At 40.3% G+C, this 15,709-nt stretch overlaps 1 protein-coding gene across 6 annotated transcripts in view; it reads left to right on the top strand.

Moving 5' to 3' along the window:
- OSBPL3 (oxysterol binding protein like 3) overlaps positions 1–9,570 on the top strand; it is a 240,803-nt gene extending 231,233 nt beyond the window's left edge. For 3 of the 6 annotated variants that reach the window (XM_056519828.1, XM_056519829.1, XM_056519830.1), the window contains 5 exons: positions 74–218; positions 2,146–2,290; positions 3,114–3,240; positions 4,513–4,635; positions 6,883–9,570. In XM_056519828.1, the coding sequence (XP_056375803.1) occupies positions 74–218; positions 2,146–2,290; positions 3,114–3,240; positions 4,513–4,635; positions 6,883–6,979 (637 nt within the window). In that variant the 3' untranslated portion in view covers positions 6,980–9,570. The remainder of the gene's footprint in view (positions 1–73; positions 219–2,145; positions 2,291–3,113; positions 3,241–4,512; positions 4,636–6,882) is intronic. The other 3 variants (XM_056519831.1, XM_056519833.1, XM_056519832.1) reach the window with 1 other exon arrangement.
- Positions 9,571–15,709: the final 6,139 nt, after the last annotated feature.

The following is a 15,709-nucleotide window of genomic DNA, read 5'->3' as shown; positions in this document are numbered from 1 at the left end:
TTTTTGCTGTGATTTTCCAAAATCTCTGTAAAAAAAATTATGCATATTTAACTTGTACTTTCTGTTATTCAAGATTTGGGGACCATTATGAGTGGAACAAGGTGACCTCCTGTATTCACAACATTTTAAGTGGCCAGAGGTGGATAGAACATTACGGAGAAATAATAATCAAGAACACCAATAATAACAATTGTCACTGCAAAGTCACCTTCATGAAGGTACAATTATTAGAGCATTTGTAAAGTGAGGTATAATGGAGTTCTCTTATTAGTTGTGTAAACGATTGCTAGGCTTATGTGTACTGCCATTGCTGCACTGGTTACTCCCATAGATCACATTGCCTAAAGTGGGCCGAAAACACTCCAACCCTCTCCTCCACAATTTAGTGGATTTAGCTATAATAGCAATACCCTACCCATTGTCAGCTGACAAAAATCAGCACGGAGTGGCATCTCCAATAGGAATATATTTCATTACTGTAGATGAAGCGGTTACATCCTTTAATAATCTGACTTATCTATGATAGTGAAGGAAGAATCACTAGAGATGAGCGAACTTACAGTAAATTCGATTCGTCACGAACTTCTCGGCTCGGCAGTTGATAACTTTTCCTGCGTAAATTAGTTCAGCTTTCAGGTGCTCCGGTGGCTGGAAAAGGTGGATACATTCATAGGAAAGAGTCTCCTAGGACTGTATCCACCTTTTCCAGCCCACCGGCGCACCGGAAAGCTGAACTAATTTATGCAGGAAAAGTCATCAACTGCCGAGCCGAGAAGTTCGTGACGAATCGAATTTACTGTAAGTTCGCTCATCTCTAAGAATCACATCTGGTTCTCTTAGTTCCAGTGAATCGAAGTCATAATGCTAGAGAATAGTGTGTTTCAAATTAGGAGTGCTGGGAGAAAAAAAAGGATAGTCCGGCACTACTAAACTAAGGCAAACTGCAACAAGTAAACTGTGTGGGTAGCCTAGGAAATCCTGGTCATAAACGTATGGTGCGGTGGTGCAAAAATCCGGTAGGTTCCGTAAACAATTGTGAAAAGAAAACAGGGACTGCACTCACCATCCAACCATGTTTATTGATAGGTGTCAGGCATATGCCTGACACCTATCAATAAACATCGTTGGATGGTGAGTGCAGTCCCTGTTTTCTTTTCACAATTGTTTCAAATTTGTGTATATATTTGAGAACAAAAATGGGACTAGATGAGGTCCCCTTTATGAACTTATTTAGGCATAATAAAGGGAAACTTGCATGTCAGACAGGAATGCTGGGAGTTATAGTTTTGCAACAGCTGGAGACACAGCTAGAGTAGTCCTTAAAAGTAGAGAAGCGGCACTCCAATGTAGCATGAAAAAAACGTGGTTTTATTCACCATCTATGTGACAGACAGATACGTTTCGGTCTCTCAATGAGACCTTTCTGGAGTAGTCCTTGTATTACAAAGGCAGACATTCATTCAAACATCTTGACACCATGTAACACTACATACAGCAGTGTAAATGACTGGCTAACCTTGACAAAATCAGCTGTCTGGAGCATATACAGCAGCTGATAAGTACTGGAAGGATTACGGTTTTTAAATAGAGATAATTAACAAATCTGCATAACTTTCTGGAACGAGTTGATTTGTAAGCATTTTTTCCCTCCGGAGTACCTATTTAAATCCACCTTCACATATATCTGGCAATCCAGCGGCGTTTCCCTCCGGCGCTGCAGAAAAGAGCCAGGGGGAAACTGATTGTAGAACTGATCCAATTTATTTAAATGTGACAGGTTACATTCATCTGACACCTCAATTTGGACATCAAATGGGGACACAAGCCACATGGGGGGGGATGCATCTTGCTGTGCTATTAATGGGAGCCGGAAATGCAATTTGTCATCAGTTGTGACATCATTTACAGTCAGTTTTAGCCTGGATACTCTGAGGTGGATCGCCGGATATATGTGAACCCAGCCTAAAAAAGATTAAATGGTTCCTGAGAAAGAAGGCTGCATTTTATGTTGCGATCCCCTATTTGTAAATGATGTTTAAATTTAGTTCACTTGTTCCTTTTATTGTTGTAGATTGGATACACATGTTTTTTGGTCACTTGTAGCTATACTGTTACATTCTTAATATTTGTCATCTCCCTTTGTAGGCAAAGTATTGGAATCCAAATGTACATGAAATTGAAGGTTCGGTGTTGGACAGAAATGGTAAAGTTGTATGTCGGTTGTTTGGAAAATGGCATGAGAGTCTATTCTACGGGTCACCCTCCTCACCAATCTGCATCTGGCGGACAAGTAAGTATTTTTCCACGGTATTTCCTAATTTTTCCCTATATTTTGCACTTTTCCCTACATTTTGCTTTTTCTACACATGCTCTGACCTGTAGGATTTTTTCCAAAGCTCAAATCCACCACATTTTAATGTTGGGATTTTTCGAAAATGTCAGGGACACGCCCCTTTTTGTAACCACACCCCCTTTCCAGGCCGGTATTCTCAGTAAAATAGAGAGTTGGTCGGCTTTTGGCACAGACAGAAATTCTTGTGCAATGTGCCAAATTCTGCCGCACAAGCCGACAAAACAGGTCGTGCTTACAATAGTAAATCAGAGCCAACCTGTTTCGAGAGTAATGCTACTCTCTTCTTCTGGTTTCATTATTTTTTATTTTTTTAAATGATTCTGTTAAACCACAATTCAGAAGCAATGTCTGATGTTCATCAGGTAATTTTCAGTAAATTTTCATTCATTATTTCTTTTGTCAGGTTCAAGTTATTTCAGGGAGCATTGTTTTTTTTTCGGTCTTTATCGGAAGGGCACCAACAATTTTGTCCACGTCTGTAAAGGTTTATTAAGATCTGAAACCTCTGGAGAAAATCAATGCATATGTAATGCTATTATGTAGATTCCTGGAGCTGTCATGTTATCATGCAGGGGCCAAGGGTACAAAGATTACTTATCTCTCTCTGTCTGTACCTTACATCGCCACAGACCCATTAGATCATGTGGAATGGTAGAGCGCAGGCAGCCCCAGACAGACACACTATAGACTTTATGTAAACATTGTAAGGATTGTTTTATTTTATAGATCGATTGTACCTGTTATTTCTCTTTTGAAACAGATCCTATGGCCAAAGACCATGAGCTGTACTATGGGTTTACAAAGTTTGCACTACAGTTAAATGAACTTGATCCAAAGACAAAGCTGCTGCTACCGTCTACGGACACCAGGCTCAGGCCAGACCAAAGGTATTTGTGTTTATGTGTTATACATATTTTCTTGTATTAAAACAGATTGGTTGTGATGCCTAAATCCCATCCTGTGAAAGGAATATTGAATGAAATTTGCATGGTCTAAAGTTACCCAAACACATAAAGGGAACCTGTCACTGGGTTCATGCTTCCCAAACTGCAGGCAGGCAGCGGGGTCCCGGAACACTATGATTTACTCAGAAATGCTACGGTGTGTCAGTAAAATCATAGAAAAAAAAAAGCTGCTAGAACCTGAGTAACTAGTCATTTGGGATGGTTCCTGGCAGCTGCGCTCCACCGTACCTGCCTTAAAGGGGTACTCCGCTGCTCAGCGTTTGGAGCAAACTGTTCCGAACACTGGTGCCTGTTCCGGGAGCTTGTGACGTCATAGCCCCGCACCCATCATGATGTCACGCCCCGCCACCTCAATGCAAGTCTATAGGAGGGAGCATGACGACTGTCACGCCCCGCCCCCTCAATGCAAGTCTATGGGAGGGGGCGTGACAGTCGTCATTGAGGGGGTGGGGCTATGACATCACAAGCTGAGCAGCGGAGTACTCTAATTGATGTGCCTCTCCCTATACACAAACCCAAGCATTTTAGAGTAGATCATAGTGTTCCGGGACCCCGCTCCCTGCACCTGCTTTCTGCGGTTTGGGTAGCATAAAATAGATGACAGGTTAAGTCAAAAGTTGGCCGACCCTACCAACGGTGTAAAGAGTATGGCGGATGAGCATGTTGGATTTGAAAAACTTTTTCATGGCCACGGGGTTTTTGCTGAGCAGTATAGTGAATAAAACTGTAGTTTACATGCCAAAATCATGTGGCTGTTGAAAGCCGTGCCCACTTCATGCCAGTGTGATTTCAGACATACGTGGCCTTCTGCTCCTTATAACTCAACTTTCTAGTAAAGCAATTTATTAACTTTGGATCATTGCATAGATCTTTCTAGCAAATGCGTTGCATGCAGAGATGTTGACCATAATTGTTGGGCACTGACTGCCCATTAATATAAAGTTGGAGGGAAAGTTTGGGAAGATGATGTCTGATGCTTTGGGATTTGTTAGCATTCTGCATAACTAGACGCATAATAAATATTTGAAGCTTTCTGCCCAAACTTGGAGGTCATCGGGGAAACATGATTTTTTTGCTGAGAGGAATTTTACATAGAGCGCTCAGAGCAGCATCATTGTAACGGGCACAACTAAGTGGCAATGTCAAGGGCACGATCATCTCTATTGCTAATAATGTGTGGCCCTTGTGTGACAGATTGCTTGAAGAAGGAAACGTGGACGGAGCAGAAGCACAAAAACAGAGGATAGAGCAGCTGCAGAGAGAGAGGAGAAGAGTTTTCGAGGAGAACAATCTGGAGCACCAGCCCCGGTTCTTCAGGTGTGAATTAACTGCTTATTTTTTTGTCTAGCCACATTAGTAATGTACCCTGAATCGAACACTTTTTTACCCCCACAGGACGTCTGCTTTATAAAAACCCTTACCTGTATGCCCTGTTATGACCTTTGGATGTAATAGAGGGACGTTTCCTGCTGGGATTCTCCTTTATTAGTCATAATGGAGAGCCTGTGCAAAAAGCAGCCCTCCCTTAAAGGGGTTATCCATGAATAGAAATTCAGAGCTAATTTCTTTAAAAAAAAAAAAAACAGCACCACCCCTTTCCTCAGGTTGTGTGTGATATGCTCCACAAAACCTACTTGGGGAATAAATCCCCTCAGGATAAACCCTGACTAGAAATCCCCCATAAAAATTAACTTTTAATTGTACTCTTTTAAAATAGTGTCCAAACTAGAAAGTTACACATCTATTGCTTCTAATTAGCAGTGGTGTTTAAAATTATCAGTACTGTATCCAGTTAATTCCTATAATTTCATACAAATGTCTGCCGTGCAGACTATTAGTTTGTCGTTATTGTCTAGTGTACCACGGTGCCTTGCTGCAGCTTTGGTACTCGGTGTACTGACTAGAAAAGGTTCCTGGTACAGTCTGTGATTAAAACATTAATCCTCTCTTCTAAACGTTTTCGCCATTCTGAATGGCTTTCTCAAAGAAATGAGGCATGCCTCATTTCTTTGAGAAAGCCATTCAGAATGGCGAAAACGTTTAGAAGAGAGGATTAATGTTTTAATCACAGACTGTACCAGGAACCTTTTCTAGTCAGTACACAGAGTGCCAAAGCTGCAGCAAGGCACCGTGGTACACTAGACAATAACGACAAACTAATAGTCTGCACGGCAGACATTTGTATGAAATTATAGGAATTAACTGGATACAGTACTGATAATTTTAAACACCACTGCTAATTAGAAGCAATAGATGTGTAACTTTCTAGTTTGGACACTATTTTAAAAGAGTACAATTAAAAGTTAATTTTTATGGGGGATTTCTAGTCAGGGTTTATCCTGAGGGGATTTATTCCCCAAGTAGGTTTTGTGGAACTTAAATTGGCCCAGAAACCCCTAGGGGATTTATTTAGTGGCAGTGTGTGATATGCAGCTCAGTTCCAATTAGGTAAATGAAGCCAAGTTGTTATACTTGTCACGCAACCTGAGGACAGGGGTGGTGCTGTTTTTGAAAGAAATTAGCTCTGTTTCTATCCCTGGATAACCACTTTAAGAAGATCCAGCTTGTTTTTGCATTATTACAGTCTATTGATTTCACTGATCGCTGTGTATTGCTTTTGCTGTAGAGAAAATGAGGACTTACTAGATACTACACCCACCTCATCTGAACAAAAATGTCCCCAACCAACATGACCTATTTGATAGGAATAACTTTCAAGCATAACAACATTGAGTGCATCAAAGATAGATAACTAAAATACAGTCATAGGAGGCTTTATATATTAAGGCTGTGTTCACACCTTGCAGCTAATTAGCAGTACCACAAATTACCAAAATTGTGGTAAAAATGACCTCTTTTACCATAATTATGAAAATAATTAATTATATAATTTTATACAGATTTATGTAATTTGCGGCAAAAATCTATTGGGTAATTAGTTTTGGTACCGCTAAATAGCTGCCATGTGTGAACACGGGCCAAACATGTCTATAGAAATTAGTCAGAGATCAGGCCATTTGCAATAGGTGTTGGTCACAGCTCAACCACTCCCTCTTTCAGCACACGGACCTCTGCACAAGTCACAGTGCATGTCCAGAAAAATCTCCTGTAGAAATCAGTAGGGTCCTCTCTGGACTATTGTTTCTTATGGTCCATGTGGCTGCTGAAAAGAATGACTCGAAATGCAAGCAGCAGAAGCTCACGCAAGTTTGCTGCCCCATCATAGGAAAAATGAAATAAAATACAAATGTATGTAAAACATTAGGGGAAAAAAAACATGTTTCAGTATCTGGCTCTAATCCAGTGTTTCCCATCCAGCGTGCCTCCAGCTGTTGCAAAACTACAACAGCTCAAGGCATGCTGGTTGGGAAACACTGGATTAGAGCCAGATAAAGGTGGCACGTGCCACTTGTGTTGTTGGCAACAGCGCAGCTTTCTTGTGTTTTGTCATGTAATGTAAGTTTACTGCTGTTGATGAGAACATTGTATTCTTTATGCTTTACCTGTCATGGGAATGATTTACTTTTTGTTGCTAAACTGACAAACCTGCTTCTCTGCCTACAGAAAGTCAAGCGATGACACGTGGATGACGAACGGCACATACTGGCAGCTACGAAAAGATCCAGGATTTGCTAAATTGGACTCCCCCATATTGTGGTGATGACAAAACACGGCCATGCTCTGTACTACCGCTATTCAGAATCCTGGTGAAACTGATGCACAATGCAGTATATTTATTAATGAAAGATGGTGGAATTTCCACGTGTGCAGCCAGTTGTTCGTCGGATATCCGTCCACAGGCATCAAGTCTAGATCTTCTCCATTGACATGAATTCGACCATCTATCGTCCCTATAACATGAATGGCCTCTTCTCTCTGCTTCATATACACGGAACCTACAGATATAGAAGCCATAACTTTTATCTTTTAATTCCACCCCTGTGATGTTGCAGTATGTAGCACCTCCATATCATCTGCTACTTCTGCTCTTTCTAGACCTTGATTCCATCAACGTTTACTACCCGTATAGTGTCTGGCCGCTCTTTTCATGGCCACTAAAAAGCATTGTGGTTTCTTCTCTGGGATGTAACATCTGTGCTTTGTCTTATGCGTCTGTCTGTAGTATTATAAATTAGGTTAAATCCAAGTCTCTGCAGAGGAGCTAACAGCTTCCTTAACACTTAAAGCCATTAGCGTACAGAGCCACAGGAAATGATGAGCGCTGTAAAATGATGTGTTGACTTTTAAGCACTTTAAATAAGTCCAAAGCGAACAGGAAGTGAGAATCCAGGCCAGGTGATACAGTGCAATACAATAGAGAGCGAATACCGCTGATCCAAGAAAAGGTCACAGTGGCTTTCCAGAAGTGGATGTTCCATGAATCGTGTATTGGATTAATGATCAGAAGTCATTCCAGATAATTTTTCTACATTTATAGAATAAAATGTTCCCTCCTCCATGGTGAACGCACTGAATCAATGTCCGAACTGTTCACAATGTCATTATGTCAATTGATCAACTATTCGTTGTTGTAAAAACACATTTACATGGCAGCGAGATTCTTTCATTTGTTATTATGTGCTCTTATGTCTACAGCCTGATCAAAGAGGTAGGGAATCTTACCAATGAACTACTCTCTACGGTGACAGCAGTAAATAACAGCAGTCAAGGGCCAAGATGGCCTCACACCTCAACGGGGTAAGAAATGCACCAAATGCCACTGAAAAGGGGTACCAATTAATATGGAGGTAGCTGCTCAGCCTTGGAGGTCACAGGGTCGGGGCAGTCAGTCTTGTCCAAATCAGCCAATATTGGGAGAAATTTTTTTATAATAAAATGATGACATGCAATGACGTGTTTCGGGGTTACTGGCTCCCTTCCTCAGATACTATCTGAGAAAGGGGGACAGTACCCACAAAACATGTCATTTCATGTCATCATTTTATTATTTTATTAAGGAAGCACTATCAGTGTTTTAACCATACCTAAGCACTTGGAATTCTTATCTGTGATCAGTGCCTGAACTCGCTAGGGGTCATTTGGTTCTGCCAATATCAGGTTGGATTGCAGTCAGTTACATACAGTTGTTCTGCATGAGATAAATGTCATATATGTGAATGAAAACCACCATCTTCCTCTAGATCAGTGTTTCCCAACCAGGGTGCCTCCAGCTGTTACAAAACTACAACTTCCAGCATGCCCGGACAGCCTTCAGCTGGAGGCACCCTCTTTGGGAGACAGTGATCTAGATCTAATAGATGTATTTATGGGAAAATCAGAAGACTTAGTTGATGCCTCAGCAAGTGTGATGTTTTCTAATATGCATATGTCTGAACATGTGCCAGTGCCGCCTAAGATAGTCTGGATAAGAGGAGGCAGACAAACAGCCTGTACTAAAACGCAACGGTTACAGTGCAGATTTCTGCAAAGTATTTATATGCCTTAATGAGATTTCCGTAAAATACCTTTCACACCCTACAAAAAAAATCGCACAGAAATTGACCAACAGTGAAGACTTTATATTTGCAGCATGTCCTTTACGAAATCCAAGTTACAGAAATGTTGTAGCGGTTTACACAACTCCCCCCATCAAGCTTTATGGGAGGTACTCAAAAGTGCATAAGGCCATGTTTACACGGCGGAATTTCCTAGCAAAATCTGGCGGGAAAATTTTGCTCAGAAATTCCATTGTAGCAGAGTCCAATGATTCTGCTGCAGCATTCACCTGGCGAAATTTCCGATAGGTCCTTGCACCGGCATGTTCCAGCCTTTCAGTCAGCGCCCGCTATTTGCAGAATGTCCGGCCGTGTTTTCCTCAGGGGGTGGTGGGACATTCCGCAAAATTTCCGCTGTGTGAACATGCTATTTTTGGCTTTCTGAACACCTCTGCCCACCACAAACAGACTGGACGGGACTGGAGGGCCTCTTTCTACAAATAGGGGGAGGTCCCAGAGATTGGACCCGCATTTATCTAACATTTAAAGGAAATCTGTCACCAGTGTCACCTGCACTAACCTGTTGGTATCGACAGTGAGTGTAGGTGACACTGATGACAACGGTACTCACCTTGTCCCATTCCGTGTAGTCTTTCTCTGGTAATCTTCTCCAGTATCTTTAGGCCCAGCTTGGAGCATGGGCGGAGCTTAGTGATGTCACCGCTGCTGCTCTCTGCTGGATCCTGCTGCTAGCAGACAGCAGCAGTGATGTCACTATGCTCCAAGCCAGGCCTAGAGCTGAAGATGTTGGAGAAGATTACCGAAGAATGACTGCACGGAACGAAACAAGGTAAGTACCGTTGTCATCAGTGTCATCTGCACTACCTGTCGGTACTGGTGACACTGGTGACAGAAATTTCCTTTAACCTATCTGGTAAATACTGTCTGCCATAAATGTCTGAGATTGGCATCTTTATCTAAATATATTAGTAGTAAGAGGTTATTATCAAAGCATTTGTTCTTCAGGAGTTGTTCTCTGTAACTGTTTCTCTACAACGGCAACTCTTATATACCAGAATGTTAGCACTTAACAATATTATACAGTTAATGGTTTTTATTAGGTAAAATGCATGTTGTCAGAGTCTAGGAATGGGAGATACTGAAAGAAAAGAACATCATTTTTAGAACCTCAGCCACACTTGCATTATTTTAAGGACAGTGCATCAGGTAAGACAAGGATACAATCTATATAGTGGAAACTCAATAAACAGTCTCAGTGTAAGAGAATTGTATGTATTCTGTGTGTGCTTGTGTCTGTCACTATTTTTCCTATCTTAAAGGGGTACTCCGCTGCTCAGCGTTTGGAACAAACAGTTCTGGAGCTGGTGCCGGGAGCTTGTGACGTCATAGCCTCGCCCCCCTCTTGATGTCACGCCCCGCCCCCTCAATGCAAGTCTATGGGAGGGGGCGTGACGGCTGTCACGCCCTCTCCCATAGACTTACATTGAGGGGGCGGGGTGTGACATGAGGGGGCAGGGCTATGACATCACAAGCTCCCGGCACCAGCTCCAGAACAGTTTGTTCCAAACGCTGAGCAGCGGAGTACCCCTTTAATTTATTCTTAATCTGAATGATGTTCTTTGTATGTGAGAACTGAGAAAGCAAGCAGGTACTGTATGAGGTTGTCCTAATACCTGGGAGTTACTGATGTACATTTAAACAGTCCAGGCAAAGTTTACATATTTTCTCTTTTCTTAGTCTTGTATCGTGCATTAGAAGAAGCATAACGGACTATATCATTGATCATGAAGAGTTCGCAAGCTCTGACATTCACAATACTGTACTGCAATAACATATAAGCAAAAATGTATAGAAGTTAAGCGTTGTCCCCAGTGGCAACCATTTTTTATGAGCCTTCGTGCTCACAGTAAACACTGAGCAGGCTAGGTACTGATTCTCGTAGAGATCTAGCATGTTGCCGGTAATGCTCCTGATCTTGGGGAGAAAGATGGTATCCGGGACCCAGCAGGGATTGGGGATCCTCCGTTTTACTGCTGGAAAACTAAAAAGAGCCTTAGTGAAAGTGACTAAAGAACTTTATCAAGGGACCAATGTACCCTTCACAGAGGTCCTGTGGTCACCCTTAAAACTTTTCACGTACATTCAGCCCCCTAGTGTGTAGTGCACGGGCTCCCTGCTTAGGATGCAGAATGTGGTGCTCCTTCTCTTCTGCTTCTCCTTGTTCCTCTGCCGAGGGTGCAGGAGCGCCTTCTGAAGGGAAATACAAAACCAAGCTGTCAGAAGGCAGTAAGCGGGCACCACCGATTAGGCGAGAGGCTGTACCACTGTGCCCAGGAATATTATCAATATTAAAAGATGGCATCTCAAGAATAGCAGAAAAGGAGTCAGCATTTTAATGAGGGAAGTGAAGAGAAGGGTGTTATCTCCAGCAGCAAGGGAGACCGATCGACATACTGTAAAAACATATGTAATCGGGGCCAAAACTATTTTGGGGATGACCACAGATTATTTTTAAATAAAATGTTACGCCGTTCCTTTTTTAATCTAAATATATAAAATTCTGTACTGTGATAAATAAACACACATATATATATATATATATATATATATATATATATATATATATATATATATATATATATAAGCATTGCAGCTTATCTCATTCCTTTACACTCTGCAGCCCCTTAAATTACCGTAGGTATTGTGGGGGGCCAGTAGTCTGCACCCTCCACTCAGATATTGATAGTTCATCCTAAGGATAGGCCATTAATAAAAATATCCCAGAAAACCCCCTATTAGGCTGTATTCACACATAGTATTTTTGTGTTTTTTAAGCCAAAACTAGTAGTGGAACTGGCAAAAAGTTAAACAATATATTTTTAAATGTTTGCACCTGTGTTGATACCACTCTTCGTTTTATTTTGAAATACTTACCAAACACTATGTGTGAACCTTAATGGGATTGTCCCAGCTTGCTCCTTCCAGCTTTCTCTGCACCTCTAGCCTGTTTGTGTGGTCGGAGGTGGCTAAGAAAGCAGCCTAAGCCACGAAGTAATGCAATTTTTATAATCCCCATAGACTTTTATGGGAGTTTAACAGCATAGCCAAGTGGAATATTCTATTTAGGTAATTTTAATAGTTAAGCAAACAGTTGGGTTATGCCGTTTGCACAACTCCCATTAAAGTAAATGAGAGTTCTGCAAATTGCGTAACCTTACCGCTTCAGTTACTCTCGACTTTCCCGACCACCTTTGGCACTGCAAAAAGTCCAGAGAAGTGGAGAAAGCTGGAAGGAGAGAGCTGGGACAAATCCTTTGAAGGTAGTTATAAAACAGTATGCAGTAAACCCCTGGTGGATGCCGGCAGAATGTTCTCAAAGAACTCTACAACTAAAAGTAAGAAACTGGCGATTTTGATATCTAGCAGAACATGTTAAAGGTGAACAATAAAGGTGTTCTCTGATTACTGCTAGCTTTGTAAAAGAATAAAATAAACAATACTCACCTTACCCCAGTTCAGCGACTGTGCTCTGAACCCATTGCATCCAATCACTGAGACTGAGGCAGGGGGTTAAAAAATTAATGAGCAAAGCCGGGAGAGCGCATCATCAGGGTAGACAGAGAATCACCAATGAGGAGAGTATACAGTAGTTTATTCAATTGGACAGCTCCTTTTAACCAAATGTGACTGCACTTAATCCTGATCTCTTGATGTCTCTGTAGATGCGTCTATTGACCTGATGCTGATTGAGCCTTGTTAAAATGAGATTAAAAAAACTACAAATACTAATCAATTGTAACAGTTAAATTACAAAAGGCATTTTTCTCCTATTAAAGGGCAGCTGTTACACCTTGCCTGTTGCCATTTCAGACTATTGTGTGTCACCATCGTGCCCATACCTCAATTGCTTCATGTTATTTGACTCCATCTTTGTGAATATTTTGCAGAGTGTGGTGGGGGCTGAAAGTGGCTGAAAAAGTACCAATTGTCTTTCACCTTTTTTTTTTTGTTTGTTAAATATTCTATTACATTTTTATGTGTAGGTTTCTGTCAAAATTTCTTATGCGAATACTATTCCTTAAAAAAAAAAAATTTTTGCCTTTAATTGTGTAAAAAAAAAAATATGAATTTGCACTGCTGATAAATGTAATCTGTCAATTGCAGTACTGCTGGTATAAATTGTCACAGTCCTTTTTTTTTTTTTTTTTTTCATAAGTTTTTTCCCTGTTTTTATTAGTTAAAGCCTCAAGGCATTTCTTATTCTGAACTGAATGTATCAGACGATATATTTTTTAATAACTGTGACAACAAAAGCTAATAATGTCTTCCATAATTGAAAAATAGCCTTAGTTCTGTTGTACAAATAAAGACACATATATATATATAGTATGTATATACCTAATATTTCATCCTATAAGCTGCTATGACAACTTTTAACTGTAGACAAATAATTATTTGTGAGTACGGCATGACTCTTCTCTATGATGATGTAAATAAAACTATTTCACAGTACATGTTGATGTTTGAGTGGTTTTTTTCCCCTTTATTTTCTAGGTTAAAACTAGAAAATCGAAATATATAGTTTTTGCTTTGTTTTAGAAATCAATATTGCAATTCTCTGGAAATCAGTTGATCACAATAAGGCTGCAGTCGAATTTTAGTCATCTGGTTAGTTTATTTATTTTTTAAATAATTGATTTTGATAAATGTCAAGGGACCTCTTCCTGTAAAGCAGTACGGATACCTGAGCTTAAAGGGGTACTCCGTTGCTCAGCTTTTGGAACAAACTGTTCCGAACGCTGGAGTCGGCGCCCGGGAGCTTGTGACATCATATCCCCGCCCCCTCATGATGTCACACCCCGCCCCCTCAATGCAAGTCTATGAGAGGGGGTGTCACCCCTCCCATAGACTTGCACTGAGGGGGCGAGGCTATGACATCAAGAGCTCCCAGCGCTGACTCCAGCGTTCAGAACAGTTTGTTGCACATGCTGAGTAGCGGAGTACCTCATTTAAATTATTAACATTTCATGCTCCCTTTAGAGTCTTATTACCTCCTGATATGCCACCACTCCCTACAAAATATGCGCCCTTTACTCACTGTGTTGACCTCTTTCCAGGTTCCTGTAAGCTCGTTTAACACCCAATGTTCAGGTTAATTTATTATAAGGTGTTTTGGGCTATTTTCAGCACATGGTACACCGTCTTTGTCTCCCTATGAGGCCCTCTAACCCATTTTTGTTTTCTTATTACATATCCCAATATTTATCCAGAATTCCCATTGAAATAAGCAAAATATTTCCTTCTACTGAAGCCTATACCAGAAGACTAAATTAAAATAGAAAAAGTGTAAAAGGAAAACTGATTTATTAAGTGGGTTTGCCAGCTGCAACTGATTTTCAGATGCCCACTAAGTTATCATTTAGAAGCACGCCAGAATTTAAAGGGGAACCATTATCACTTTCATTCTCCCTGAACAACGAGTCATTGAGGCAGTCTAGAATGGTTTCTGCCTGACCGGCCAGTCTTGAGTGATAGTTCTTTTCCTATACCCAAATTGTAAAAGCCCGATTACTAATGGATGGTGGGAGAGGGAGAGGACACTAGGGAACGGTCTGATGACTCATAGTTCGGGCAGCATAAAAATGATGACAGGTTCCCCTTAAACTACTCTAATCTTCTAGGCTTGAGCAGACAGCCCTACATCACCTACAGGTAGCTGCATATCCACCCAGGTTTACAGTCTTGTATAATAATATATTTGCCAATGACCCTCACAGTAATTTATGGGCATTCTGCTATTTAATGTGACTTAACAACTTAGTACCAAATAATCTGGATTTTTTGTGTAAGATACAACACAAAACTTTTGAAACAAAATATTTACAAAACCACTTTTAGGCAGTGCTCATTTTTTTTTTTTTTTTTTTTCGGGGGGCGGGGGACCTTAAAGGGAATGTGTTATCAAAAAATAACCTATTTTACATTTTCATTTTTTCCTCCTCGCCTTCTAAAAATCATAACTCTTATATTTTCATCCACATACTAGTATGAGGGCTTGTTTTTACGCAAACAGTTGTCCTTTGTAATAACATCATAAAATGTATGGCGCCACCAAAAAAAATACTATTTGTGTGGGGAAATTGATATGAAAACCGCAATTTTGAAAATTTTGGAAGGTTTTGTTTTTAATGCTGTACAGTTTACGGTAAAATGGTCATTTTCTTTATTCTGTGGGTCAATACAATTAAAATGATACCCATGATTACATACTTTTCTATTATTGTAGCGCCTAAAAAGAATTGCAAACTTTTCAACCAAATTAGTGCGTTTGAAATTCCTCTATTTTGCTGACCTGTCATTTATGGGGTATTTCTAATATAAAGGCCCCTCAAATCCACTTCAAAACTGAACTGGTCCCTGAAAAATTCAGATTTTGGATAGGGGATAAGATGTCTAGGGGCGGAGTGCCCCTTTAAAAGTTTTGGCTTGTTTTGGCTTATTTTGCTTGTAAAATGAGCCATTTTTGAGTCTCAAAATACAATGTCTTTTTGAGCAGACATTGAAAAGTTCCATAATTGAGATGAGACGGAAGATAAGTATATCAAATATACTGAACATTTTATGTAGAGAAAATGTGATATATTGTAAAATGTTTTATTTTTTATTTTTTTGTATCGTAGCAAGAAAGGACCTACCTTCTTGTTACTTTGTAATGTAAAGAATAGTCTGCCAACACATGCAGTGTTTTTACAGTTACAGCTTTCTGCTGCCCTCTAGTGGAACGCTAGTAAATCTACATGCAGTGTTTAAATCAAAGTTCCATGACACAGGTGCTTCACTTTTATCATTTTGGGTGACAAGCTATGTGTAAATAGAGATTAATGCACAGTAGCAAGAAAAAGTAAGTGAATCCTTTGGAATTACTGAATGATTAG

This window comes from Hyla sarda, chromosome 5 (genome assembly GCF_029499605.1).
Source record: "Hyla sarda isolate aHylSar1 chromosome 5, aHylSar1.hap1, whole genome shotgun sequence".
In the NCBI taxonomy this organism is placed as follows: Eukaryota; Metazoa; Chordata; class Amphibia; order Anura; family Hylidae; genus Hyla; species Hyla sarda.
This window is presented reverse-complemented; position numbering and strand designations above follow the sequence as displayed.